The following is a 14,298-nucleotide window of genomic DNA, read 5'->3' on the forward strand; positions in this document are numbered from 1 at the left end:
TACATTTGTTAGAAATAATGGAAGTTGCATCCAGCACATCTGGAAGTTGCATCCAGCACATCTGGTAGAGGGCAGGTGCCCAAATCCACCATGTGTTACAGTGTAACTATTTGAAAATAATAAGAGGAAGATTTAGAACAGGGCTTTTCAACCAATGGTACGGGTACCACCTGTGGTACATTGGCACCTGGCAGGTGGTACGTGGCCATCCTAGAAAAGTGGTAGCGGGGGAGGGGAATGTGCTGAACCAGTGGCAGCACCGCACAAGCCTGAGCGAGAGATGGCTGGAGCTGCAGGGCTGTCAGGGCTCAGCGGAAGCGCCAGGATCAGTGCTGCTTTCCAGCTGATCGGCGCTTCTTCAGGACTGTCAGGGCTCAGTGGAAGTGCCAGGATCAGCGCCAGGCTCCAGCTGGAGCTCGACGCTGATCCTGGTGCTTCTGCTGAGCCCTGAAGAAGCACTAATCAGCTGGAAAGCAGCACTGATCCTGGCACTTCTGCTGAGCCCAGAAGAAGCGCCGATCAGCTGGAATGTTGCAGCATCTCCAGGGTCTTGTGATTTACATTCGGATGCTTGGCAACTGGTTCATATGTACGACGGTCACAGTGTCCCAGGGTCATGTGAAGTGACCAAAACCTTCTTCAACCACCCAGCAGATGGGGGGAATAAAAACCAAACACCCCCCCACCCCACCCCCGCTGCCAATCCTCAACAGAAATGCTCACAACAATGAAAACCTCAGACAGGAGGAAGAGCGCCGCCGGGTGGGCAGGCAGGTGTCTTGCTCGACTGTGGCTTGGGGGGCACTTTTTTCAGTGCCATTGTAATTTTGAACAGTCACTAAGCTAACTGTTGTAAGTCGAGGACTACCTGTACTTTATCACTTTTTTCCTTTTTTCTTTTTTTTGGGTCATCAAGTTTTTGACACCTTGCTAGGCAACTGGTGGTACTCGGATGTTGCCATATCCTAAAAGTGGTACAATGGGTGAAAAGGTTGAAAAGCCCTGATTTAGAACACTGCTGCCTGGGTGATAACGTAAGGCAGACAGAGGCAGATTAACACAACACATTAAAGCAAAGGTTGAAAAAAGCTTGTCAAAATGTGTCCAAAGAGCAAGGCAAATAGTTAGAGAAAGAAGTATATCTCTAATTCAGAGGTATCATCATGAAGGAATGAAAGGAATTCCTGAATGGGCTGTTGGATACAAACTCTTAATATAGAACCCATAGACCAAGGGTGTCAAACTGCTAGCCACAGGCCAGATGTGTCACGTGGAAGCCACGCCCACTCCATTGCCAGCAATGGCAAAACAGTCCCGATACATTGCACGATGTCACGTGACATCGCGAGTTCGATATGTCTGCCATAGACAATGACTAACCAAAAAGACAAAACTTTAGTGGACGTGCTAGGCATAAAACTAATCAAGGATGGGATTGTCTCCAACAGACATGGGAAACATAAGGCTAGTTTTTCCAGTAATTCAGTAGTATAGTCAGTACAGCCAATTTTGGTGTGGTGATTAAGGTGCTGGAATAAGAATGGAGAAACTTTGTTCTAATTCAGCCTTAGGCATGAAAGCTGGTTTGTGTGTGTGTGTGTGTGGGGGGGGTGATCTTGGGCCAATCATTCTTTCTCAGCCCAAGAAAGAAGACATTCTGCCTAGATCAGAGGTCCCCAACCTTTTGGGCACCAGGGGCCGGTTCCGTGGAGAGAAGTTTTTCTGTGGACCGGAGGGTGCGTGGTTTTGTGTATTGCCTGCACCCCCCAGATGGGGCTTTGCTTGTTTGTGTGGACCGGTTGCTGGCATGCTGTGGCCTGGTACTGGTCCACGGACTGGGGGGTTGGGGACCCCTGGCCTAGATAACCACATGAACTTGTCCAGGCATTTGGCAGAAGTCAAACCTGACTGAAGGTTAAAAAAAAAAGCTACACCAAAAGTTAATAATATGAGTAAGTGATGATCCTGAAGTCCCTTACTAGGAGGGCATCTTAGTTAACTTATGAGTTGAGACAGACAAGCTTGCACCATCGGCTTGTTAGCATACTGCTATATTATGAATGTTGTTATTTGTTACAGAGCTCCATGAGAAAACTGCCGCTTTAAATACTGAAGAATTTCAGGGGGGAGAAAATGTCCCATCCAAGCTTCCGGATGAAAACATCGACAGCCCTACAGAAACAGAGGAGGAACAAGGAAAGATACAGCTGAATGAGACCAGTGAGCCAACTGAAGAGGAAACCCTGTTAGAAGACAATGAGAGCATAGCAGAAGAAGATTGGGAAGGTCCAGGTGATGAATCTCAACAGGAAAACAGTGTGGCTTCTCATAAAACAGGGCAAGAAAACAATAATATCCAATGCCTTCCTACCAGTCCCAGCTGTACCTCCCAGACTGAGGAATACGATGACCAACCAGGTGCCTTGAAAAAAAATGATATCTCTCGGCACAGTTATTCTCGTTACAACACAATATCTTATCGGAAGATCCGGAAGGGAAACACTAAACAGAGAATTGATGAATTTGAGTCCATGATGCATTCATAAACTGAGGCAGAGAACCAAATAGGCTTGCTAGGATTCTTCTCTTCCATCTATCTCCACTCCAGATGTTTCTCCATCTACAATATCATGTTATTGTAAAGTCTTTGGTGGCTTCGATCCAACTAAATATAGTAGTCCTGACTAATGGTGTAACAAGAGTCTCCCTTGCCACTTGGGAGTTAGCCACATTGACTGCATGAAGGGTTACTTCTAAATTAATATATACATAAGAACAGGCTGCATGATTGCAATCTTATACCGTATACACTTAACTGGAAGAAGTCCTACTCAATGTAATGTAACTTACTATGGCAAGTACGTACCTACATATCTTGCAACAAGCTTGTGATCTGACTTCTAGCCTACTGATTTCAGTGGACTTAGGTGCAACTGATTGTAGCTGGATTGGGGCAATGAAATTTCATTTTAATGTATGCCGATTAGTGTACATTCAAAGTGACAATAAAGTTATTGTTTCTATTCTATTCTATTCTATTCTATTCTATTCTATTCTATTCTATTCTATTCTTGATTGGTTATAGACTTAAACAGTGTAACTACTTCTATTTTAAAATGACAGTTTTAGGGTTTAAGTCAGTAGTATGACCAATTTACCCTAATTTGATTTTAAAGATGCATTTCAAACAAAATGTTTCTGTCCATTTTTGGTATATCATTGATTCTTTCTTCTGCTTTAACAAGGTTTTTTTTTTTGCCAGTTTTTCTATAGTGCTATCCTATCACATCAGCATTTCATGTCAGGCTTAATAAATTACGTATACTGACTAACTCAGTCCAGTAGCATCTTTCTAAGAGAGCAATCTAGTTAATTCTTATTTGGCAGCCAGAATATAGAAAAACAGGCTGCTTTGAAAATATGACTCATCGGGGTTCTATCAACTCCAGTCCTACCGGAATACACATGTACCATCAAGTACAATGGTTCTTAGCTCAGTGTAAACATTCCAGGAAATGGGCATATTCATGTCCACATTTGGTAATCAAATCTTTATTATGATCATAGACCAGCATATGAAGGGTAGAATACAAACAGTTAATGATTTTAAAAACTGAAAATATATATATAAATTTATGTATATATGTGTGTGAATGTTTTAATTATGTTATTTTATATATATATTCAATATATATATATATATTCAAAATTTTGTGGCTTTATAGTGTTCACAGTATCTGAGGTCTTATATATATATACGTATCTTATATATATATAAGATTTGATTTGATTATGTCCACATTTGCCATGGTTTCAGGTGCAGTGTGTTCTACATAAAAATATGTAGGATTATGCTGCATTTAAATTTATTAATAGGCACTCTTGGTAGGCTATAATGTCAGAAGCCAAATGAAAGAGAGGATAAGGCTTCTGTACTTTTCACAGCTGTAGTGAAAATCAACACAATGCTGTGTTATCTGAAGGTATTTAAGATAACTCCTCCCCCCAAAAAATAAGAATAATCAAAATTAATAATGCAGACAGCCAAAAACTCTGAGCAAAGCCCAAGTTCCTTCCCTTTTTAATATAGGTTTTGACTGCAGCTGAAACTAATCCTAAGGCATGCCTACTTCCCAATAATAACATGCACTTGTCACAATTATGTGTGCAGATCTGTGTTGCAAGAAGCCATACCGCAAAGAAAAAAACAAACTTCTCCAGGATCAAAAAAAAAATTAATCTTCTCCAAATTAATAACCACACATTGTCTATAAAATAAGACACCCTCTTTATAGGATTAGTTGATCCTTCTTGTACATATATCAGCCATTCTCTTTCGCTCTAATGGGGAAAAACCTTGGGAGAATGGGGCAAAAAAATGCCACCTAGGGAGCCAATGAGATAAGAGTCAGCAGAGCCTGCAGCTGGATAGCGGGTGGGGCAAGAGGCTCTGTGTTTAAAACATTAATCTCAGTTGGTTCACCTCACAAACAAGGAAATCATCTTTCGCCTGTAATTTGTTTGGTATGGAATGAAATGCATCTGAAGAAACATTGAAACCTGCTGCACTTTTTCAGGAAATAAATTGTGGAGAAACAGTGTAAATGCATTGAATGATAATGTTTATTAAACTCGATGAAGATTGTATGCTTTGAAGATATGGATCAAGCAATGATGCAGATACAGGTGAAAGGGTCTTCAAAAGTTTCAGGTTCTGCAAATCCCTGATAAAATAAAATGGGTGGCTGCTTTAAACCATGAAATCATCTTTGGAGAACTTGGGGCACCTTATATGGTTTCCCCAAAAATACAGATGACCATGAAATGGCTTTCCTAAGATAACCACTCCAAGCAAGTAGATGTGCGTAACAGTTATGTCTCTATTTGAACCATTTGAGAAATGAAGGGAAATTGTGAATCCCAGTTTCCATGTCTATCTTCTGAAGGTAGTCAACAGAGTAACAGATCATAAGCCATCATATGGTTAGTTTTTGATTTAGCAAAATAGATGTATCTCAACAGACCATGATTAAAATATCATGATTTAATTTGATCTGTGAACTGATTTCTTAAGATCTGCAGTCATGGGGGGGGAGGAGAGGGAGAAGGTATTATGTAATTAAAGTTATTTTGTAGAGTTGAATGTAAGACTGTTGGTTGTTTGATAAAGTTTTTAACAGGATTTGTTACTTTAAGTAACTCTTTTTATGCTTAGCTCTCATTTTAGGGCTACCAGATCTAGGCTGAAAAAAATCTAGATGATCACTCGATGGCAAAATAGAATTACACAGATAATTCTTGCTTACCAATGACTATTTGTTAACCCTAACCCATATCTTTCTATCTATCTGTGTCTGTCTGTCTATCATTTATCAAATTTATTTAATCATTTATTTATTATCAAGTTTATTTGCTGCCCATCTGGCAGTTCAGGCTTCTGACTCTGAACATAAGCCTGTAACTATGACCAGTCTTCAAAGTTATGGCCGTTGTAGTGACCCTGTGTGATCAAAATTAAGTTTGTTCTCATGTTGGGCTACAATAAATGCAGGAAAACACTTGTGGACAGATCAGGAAATTGTTACAACAGAGCCAAACTTAGCAAGTATACAGAGATAAATGGTAGTCACATCAAGCCATTCCTCCCCACCTCTTATACATTTCTAATTCAAACATTTAGGCCAATCATTAATAATGAGAGTATAAGGCATTAGTTAATCAATTAAGATTTCTTAACAAGGACCCCTTATATGCAGTCCCCCCCCTCTTATTTATGGTTCGCTGCAATGGCTACTGTAAACGACAACCCCTAAGTCTTTAATTTTATTTTCAGGCAACTTTTCCAGCATGCTTATTTACCCAGACAGAGCTACTGCTCATTATAACCTTTTAACTTTTTATCAGTCCTTATGCTAGTTTAGGTATTATTGTAAACAAAATATTCCAACACTTTGCTATTAAGTCTTTGACTATAAGTCAACCAATGTAATGTCTGCAAAATAAATGTCACACTACTGAACCAGATTGCCAAAATTCTCAATTGCAGTTTCCAGATAACAGCAATAGCAATAGCACTTAAACTTATATACCGCTCCATAGTGCTTTACAGCCCTCTCTAAGCGGTTTAGAGAGTCAGCATATTGCTCCCATCCATCTGGGTCCTCATTTTAACGACCCTGAAGGCTGAGTCAACCTTGAGCCAGTGAGAATCGAACTGTTGGCAGTGGGCAGAATCAGCCTGCAATACTGCATTCAAATGACTACACCACAACGGCTCTTACCTTATTTGCAGCCTTGTGTATACCATGTTGCAGCCATTCAGTCTCAAGGTGATGTAGGTGTGAGTTGCCTTCACTAAGGCTTCACACTCCAGAAAGGGTTGCATTTGAAGGACTGGGCATAGCTGGGCAACAACACTCTTATTCATAGCTTTCAGCTGTGAAGGACTTGTACTTCGTGAGGTTCAACAAAGTGCAACTTTCTGTTCCTGGAATTCCTTTCAACTTGTTTTGTTCTGCCTCCTGACTGCAGGTTTCCTTAGCCATTGGAAGCAAAATCAAAGGACAACCATCTATGCCAACTCATTTTCCACAGGAAAAGGTGCTCAAAGTCCAACTTAAGAAGGGTTCTGTTAGTAGAATGGGCAGCCAACATAAATCTGGACACAATCTTTGGTTCTGTGATGAATTGTCTGGCTTTATATTTAAATTATATCTAAATTTGCATTTAGATGCATAAATTGGATCACACACATTTATTCAAATCTGTTTATCAGCATTATGCTTGTTTCTTTTTGGTGTTGTGTACGTGGTCCTTGAAGGGGTCGCACATATTGGCTTCCCATCCAGAATTTATCACATAAATAGATAGGCATCTACTTCAGACTGTGCATATATTACATTTAATACTTCATTACATTTGCAGGTCTCACTTATGATGAATAAGCACAGCATCGGGGGCATTCATGAGGAGTGATCAACATCTATGTGGCAGGGACATCTGGGCAATTGAAGCCCCATTCGTTTTGAACATCCTTTGCACTGTCTGCAAAGTGGGTCTTTGATTGCCTGAGTTGTGGCTTTTGTTTTGATGCTGCTAAGGGCACTGCTGCTCTGCAGCTGCCCTGCAGTTGCCCCTGCCCAGTGGGGTCTTTATCATTTTTATTAAATTTCTTTTGCACTTGACTTAACTGAACATCAGGGGTAATAAAAATAAACTAGGAAAAGTGAAATGGTGCGGGGATGGAGCTGTTACAATGCCACTAAAGTTTAGAAATGAAATAATGCGTTGGGTTTATTTTTCATGTTTTGGAATTTATTTTTGTTCATCATACAAATCACTTCTTCATTGTTTAAATGAATAAAATGACAGTATTGTACATACTAAACACTAATCTCATTGTACCAAGGCAAGTTGTTTATTTGCCCCATTAGTCTGTATGACCCCAGAGGATATATTTGCAAATAGTAGGTTTCTGTTTATGATCCTTGTCTCCAGACAAATGCTAAAAATTCAGTCAACATTTCATCTTCATTCTGAGAACACACTGATTACTTTGTGTGAAATAAAAATGTGTGTGCGCGTGCACAGATTTATTGAAATTAATATTTGGGAAGAAATAAACTGAATTAAGAATCTACTTTGCTCTCCAAACTTGTGAAGTAAACATCTTTTTATCCCAGCTATATTCACTAGGTATAGTTTTTATTTGTTGCATAATGAAAAAACTGAACATATATATGCATTGTTACATACAATCCCCCCTCACACACATTGCAACATCACATAGCAAGATTCTTAAGATCTGAATTTTGTTGCAGAGAATTTCCTTCCAAGAATAGCTTTCAAAACGGTCAAGATTGGTACAAATATCTTTTTTTTCTGAAGTCTGGTAAGTTGTTCCCATCATCCACCCCTGTAATCAAATTGTAATTAAGCTCAGAGTATCAGTTTTCCTGGTTACTTTCCATATATTCTAGTGCAAATATTTTAGTCTCAAAGAAGCCTGTAGACTTCAACAGCTTTAGTGAGTTTTTGTTTCAATAAATGCCCTTGGTAAAAGTCTCATTATCAAGGCGCAATTTGGGGGTGTTTTAAATTTGCTTACAACAAAAACTGCAGTTGAGTTGAAGAAATAATAAATCTGGGTGACATCAGCTCTAAGCTGCTTAGTAGCTGCCCCTGTTGATTCCACACACAAAATTGGTAGTGCTACAGAAACAGATCCAGAAGAAGGGTCACTTGCTTTATACACAATCAGTGATCATTATTTGAATGTGAGTTTTGTATTCCACTAGAGAAGAAAGCAGAAAGAGACAAGGACCCAGGTGCACAGGTACTGAATAGGTAACACCTGGCTCAACAGCAGTAACTGTTTGAGGGATCTAGGAGTCCTAGTGGACAATCACTTAACTACCGGCATGAGCCAGCCGTGTGCTTCAAATAACATGCAAAGTATTTTAACAGAATGTTTTGATCTCTCCCAAATTTCATCCTTTGTCCAAAAATTTTAGGGAGCCAAACATTGCAAAGGTATACAGTATTCAAGAAACCCTATTTGACCATATCAAACTCTCAGTCATGCAATCATTGATGAGAAAAATATTGCAGTTCAGATGCTGAGCTACATCTGAGAAACAACTAAATATCCATGGTGCTGCAAAATTAAGATGGGGAGGCAGTAAGAACTAATTAAAACACACAAACCATTTTTATATAACAATTTTGGTATTTAATGCTAGTTTTCAAAATTAAAATTTTATGTCAAACATTATCAACAAACAGCATCAAGGAAGGAACATCTTATATAAATGATACGTGCTCAAGTTTGAAAAAGTAATCTCTTATACATATCTATTCCGCAATAATTTCCAGAGAGTTTAGTGAAACTTACTTCAAAGTAAGTCATAAAGGACTGCACATTAAGGCACGTCTTGTTAGTTCAGATATTTAAATTACTGAATGATTTACAAGGATTTACAAATCCTATTGATTTTAATAAATCTACCTAAGCACGAGTAAGAATCAAATCCAATAATGAAATCCAGTAATGATGGGAGGAGCCTGTATACAAATCTGTATCCAAATCATCACAATAATATAGTTAAATTCACCAAAGAAAAGATTAGTTCTTCTGTGGATGCTAATTCAGCTATAAAAAAAAAGAACAGCTATTAAACTGAAACAATTTTAACATCAGGAGCATAATATACAACCAGAACAAATTATATTTCATATAAAAATAGTGACAGAGTTCATACATTGATCCCTAACGTTCCTGCTTTTTGCTGTTTCAGACACAGATCTGTTTCACAAAACATGGAGGTCTGCCTAAAAGAGTTTACTGAAGAAGTCGCAATTGCTAGGTGCATACATGCATACATACAAAGATGAAACAAACAATATATTAGGTTAGTGTGTGGCATGAAGCCAACATGGTAACATTTAAGGCTCCCTGAAATAGGTATTAGGGATTGATTCATTTTGAATTCCCAGGATCAGTGAAAAAGAGAATGGTTGCATCAGTATCAGCACCTTCATCATCATGAGTAATAAATTTTGATTTAACAGAATGGTCCATATTTTCAATAAACGACCTTTTGATCCGAGACTTGGTTATACATCAAAATACAATAATGCAACATGTTCCCTTATTGCACAAGTAGCTGCTGTTCAGGTATCTAGAGCAGAGAGCTCTGTAAACTCATTTGCCAGGTCCACATGGATTTTTTTTTTTTTTATTCTTAGTCAAAACCAAGGTTGTGCTTTAAGTAGATAACAAAGGGAAATTAATTGCAGAGAATTTGCAATTGTTTCAGTGAAGCTTTATCTAAATTTAGGTTTATAGGTGCAACTTGAGATTATTCACATTTCAGAGTTGATACCTATCTTGGAGAGATGTTAAAGATGTCCATGTTTGTCACATGTTCTACAGATCAATATGGAAGGATCAGCTTTTCACCTAGGCTTGCTGCTGTTATGATGTATCAATGCTGTGCCAAATGCAGAAGTTATCCATGCAGACAGGATGGACCACTAAGTCTTTTTCGGCTGTCAGTTTTCTATCTTTCGATCTTTAATGGGCATTTCATTCATAAATGCAGAAATCATCACAAGCACACAGTTCAGTTTCATTGGGCTTTACAGAAAGGGAAAAGTGACGGCAGGCTGCATTGGCAATTTACTAACATTATTAAAGCAATTTAACATGGCTTCTTTAGATATTTTTAGACGTTCAGTGCCAGGATCTTAAATTACGGTGAACATGAGGCACGGACATGAGACTGATATTTGTTCATCAATCTATTTTGTAAGGGGGAAAAAATGTAAGAAACATCAAAATTGCATTGTGCAATTTTTTTTAAGAGCTGAGAAATGGATTGGATAAATTCAAACAGTAAAAAAAGAATATAGTCAACTGTATTTGAAATCTTTTGTGCAAGAGCAGGTAGATTCACTTAAAAATTCTAGAGCAGGGGTCTTCAAACTTGGCCCTTTTATGACTTGTGGACTTCAACTGGCTGAGGAATTCTGGGAGTTGAAGTCCACAAGTCATAAAAGGGCCAAGTTTGAAGACCCCTGTCCTAGAGCACATCTATATCTTGGCTTGATTCTGAAAACAATTACACAAAGAGCTGCAAGACACAGAAGCCAAGGAGGCAAAGTAAATACCAACTCAGAGCTAATGTAAGGATGAGGGGCTTACTTCTCTTTATTTCCAGATATGAACCCAGTAATCAGGGTGGGAGAATGAGGGAAGATTCTTTCTGTCCTCTTCTACACTGGTTGATAGTGACATCCATTGGATTTGGCATCTTTTCCAAAAACGTGGCATCAACTTTCTAAGCCTGGTTTGTTTTTGGAATGCATTTCTTTGTAATTTTCACCAGTAAGCAAAAAAGATAACATATGGTTGCAAGCTGTAGGAAAATAGGCCAACGTAACTGCTTGTTAAAGAATGAAAATAAGAAATCACAATTGATTGTAAAGGGATATTTGTGCCATATTTTTTTTAAAGCTTGCGAATACTCATTGTATCAGATACTCTGCTTTGGAATGAAGGGAATTTCACAGGTGCTCATTCTTATATCCTGGACTTCAAATTTTTATTCGGGTATTGAGCCCAGAATATCTGTTTTCCTGCAAGAAAAACTGGATATAATATTGCATTTTTTTTCTTATGCTGCTTTGTTCCCCACACTGCACAGAGAATACAGAATTATTTTTAAAGCCTAAATTAAACCATCGCTAAAACAGACATTTCGGAAAATGAAGAGTGAAAATGCATTGGGACTGATGTGAAATACAATGTGACTGTTACGTACGGCCTCTCTATGTTGGCTAAATGAAGAAGGATAGAATATCAGCACACAAAATGTAATGAAATTAATGTTTTTAATGTGATCATGAGATCACAGACAACATCTGTGTAATTTTTTTGATAGTGCCCTCAGGGTAGCAATACTAAATGATATTCAAAGGAAATCAGAAAGACAGTTGGGAATGAAACTGGGATGTCTGCTAGGCAAATCAATATTTTGGCAACTTTGCTTCGCCAAGCATTGTCAGCATTATGTGATATTATACAGAGACCCTCTTGGACACCAAATAATCTTGTAACCAGCTGTAAATATGATGGCTGATGAAAGCTTGGCTGCCTTCTAAGCTTATATTACAAAAACATACAATAATGTTAGCATAATGCAGGGGTAGTCAATCTTGGCTCTTTTATGACTCGTGGACTTCAACTCCCAGAATTCCTGAGCCAGCTAAGCTGGCTCAGGAATTCTGGGAATTGAAGTCCACGAGTCATAAAAGAGCCAAGGTTGACTACCCCTGGCATAATGTTCTGAGACACAAGATGTGGATTTTAAATCTTTTGCTCCAGGCAGAGCAATTCACAACCATAAGAATTCTTATGCTGATAAGCAGCAAATTAACTCCAGAGTTACCAGTGTTCACTGCTCTTAAATAAATATATTGAGAGTATTATTGTTAAACGTCTTGGTCCTGTCAAATAACAACCTAATTTAACAGTGGGCACCACTCTCAAGCCACAACCAACTAAGAGGATGTAGGGGAAGCAGGACCAGAATTCCTCAGGACTCTCAATTCCTGAGAAACACACATTTTTGACATTGTTTAAATGGAATGTGCTATAATGTCAGGCATCCACCTAATGGGAAAGCCTATATTTTATTTATTTGTATCCCTTTTATTATTTTTACAAACAACTTAAGGTGGGGAACACATCCCAACACATCATCTTTGTCTTATTTTTCCTACAACAGCCTTGTGAGGTGAGTTGGGCAGAGAGTGAGTGACTAGTCAAAAATCACCCTGCTGGCTTTCCCAGCTAAGATGGGACTTGAACTCATGGTCTCCTGCTTTCTAGCTTGGTGCCTTAACCACTAAACCAAACTGGCTCTAGGTCCTTAATTAAGGATTTTTAGATTTTAGATTTTTAGATTTTATTAAATTTATACCCCGCCCTTCTCCCGGAGGACTCAAGGAGTTTCTAGGAGTTTCTTTTCACTAAATACAAATAGCTAGAGATAAAGTGGTTGCAAGCCAGGGCACAGTCCCCCTGTGCTATGCACAAGTATGCAGAATGCATACAGAAGTATATTTATAGTGTGCAATTATATACTGTATAAATAATTTCATTATATTGTTGGGCAATGTGACTTCAGATAGTAGGTGGATAATTCAATGGTGTTTCTCCCATCATCAAAAAACGTAAGTTCACATATTGACATATGAAAAACACAAGTATTTGTCTTTTTAGAAGATGACAAACTATTTCCAGATACTGGGATATGTGTGAAATTTGACTATACTTTTGGAAAGATTATTTTCTGTTAAGTGCTAAGTATCTGTCTGTTTCAGGGGATTGTGCCGAGAGTGATGGGACCCAATGAGTTCTATTCTTAAGTAACATCTTTTTTGGAGATGTTCACTTTGAGTTTTACATCAGGAACATCCCAGTCCTACGATCTTGTAGAGTGTGAAAAATCACTAAAATATCATAGAATATTAACTTATATGATGCCAAGTTCCAAAGTGCAAATCAAGCAGTCTTCTGAAAAATGTTTCTGTGACCCAAAGAGTTGCAGGCATGTGGCAATGCTTGAATCTCTCTTGTGCTGGGAGGCTGCAAGCATCTGGCTCTTCATGCTGTCAGGATCATTACACTTAAGTTCAAAATTTGCTAGCAAATAGTAAATGCATGACAGAGTCTTCCATCCAGGAGTACCTTATGATAGCAATACATACAAACTGCTGCTGGAGGAATTATCCAATGTGAGTTTACGTGGTTCTTTAATTTTTCACGCCTGGTGAAACGAATCACATCATTGACATATATGAAGGAATGCTGTTTCAGATAACACTCTATAAGCTCTACTTCATGAGTTCTATCATTTTGCCCTCTCCTCCCACCGAATACATGCTTGTCATCATTCTGAAGGGATCACACCTTTATGTCCACAGTTTTTCTAAAAGAAGGAATGTGAATTCTTGTCACAAGAGGGAAATGTACACAGAATACTCAGCCAGAGTTGTAAGTTATCCCAAAAGAAATTTCAAAGCAAAATAAAGTATTTTAAGGCCTCCAATCCTGTTTTCAACATAGCGTCTTTCTCCTTCCCATCTTGGATGATCTGAAAGGTGTCGAAGTGACCGTAATTCTAGGAGAAAGGGTCACTGAAAAAGTTACTTCTGAACTCTACAGTCAAGTGATTTCAGCCTGAGATTCTAGCGCATTTTCTTGGAAATGACAACAATAAGACTTTTTCTGCTAGACTTGGAAGACATTTTCAACCTTCTGTACGTGCTTTTGAAACAAAGTTTTTTAGATATTTAAGACTAAAAGGTCTGCCAAAGAGTTTTCTGAGAAAGAGAGAGAGGGGAGAGGGAGGGAGGGAGGAAGAGAGAGAGAGAGAACACTGATGAACTGAAATATTCATAACGACTTCCATAATAATGTCAAGCATTATATTCTGTTGTTAAGTTTACTTTTTGTCATGGAAAAAGATACTCAAAGTACTTTCTTTTTGTTGAACTTTTTTTCCCTGCCAGATTTCTGCCCAGCTTCCTTTGAGGTAACAGCCCTGGTTGAAAGGATACCACGTTAAACCAGCTGTGTCTTTCTCCATCTGTTGATTTCCCCATACGCTGCTTTTAAATTGTGGTTCTGAGAAACATTTCTGGTTTTGTACTTCCCATTTCTAGAGTTGACATTCTGGAACTTATCAGCGTACTAAGCAGCTCCTACATATAGCTTGCTTGGCTTCTGTT

The 14,298-nt window shown here is 38.4% G+C and overlaps 1 protein-coding gene across 1 annotated transcript in view; it reads left to right on the forward strand.

The window, feature by feature from the left end:
- Positions 1-2,716, forward strand: part of ERMN (ermin) — an 8,071-nt gene extending 5,355 nt beyond the window's left edge. The window contains exon 3 of the mRNA XM_015818371.1: positions 2,080-2,716. Coding sequence (XP_015673857.1) covers positions 2,080-2,546 — 467 coding nt within the window. The 3' untranslated portion in view covers positions 2,547-2,716. The remainder of the gene's footprint in view (positions 1-2,079) is intronic.
- The last annotated feature ends 11,582 nt before the right edge of the window (positions 2,717-14,298 follow it).

The sequence above is a fragment of the Protobothrops mucrosquamatus genome, unplaced genomic scaffold (genome assembly GCF_001527695.2).
Source record: "Protobothrops mucrosquamatus isolate PMUCROS unplaced genomic scaffold, P.Mucros_1.0 scaffold729, whole genome shotgun sequence".
Lineage (NCBI taxonomy): Eukaryota > Metazoa > Chordata > Lepidosauria > Squamata > Viperidae > Protobothrops > Protobothrops mucrosquamatus.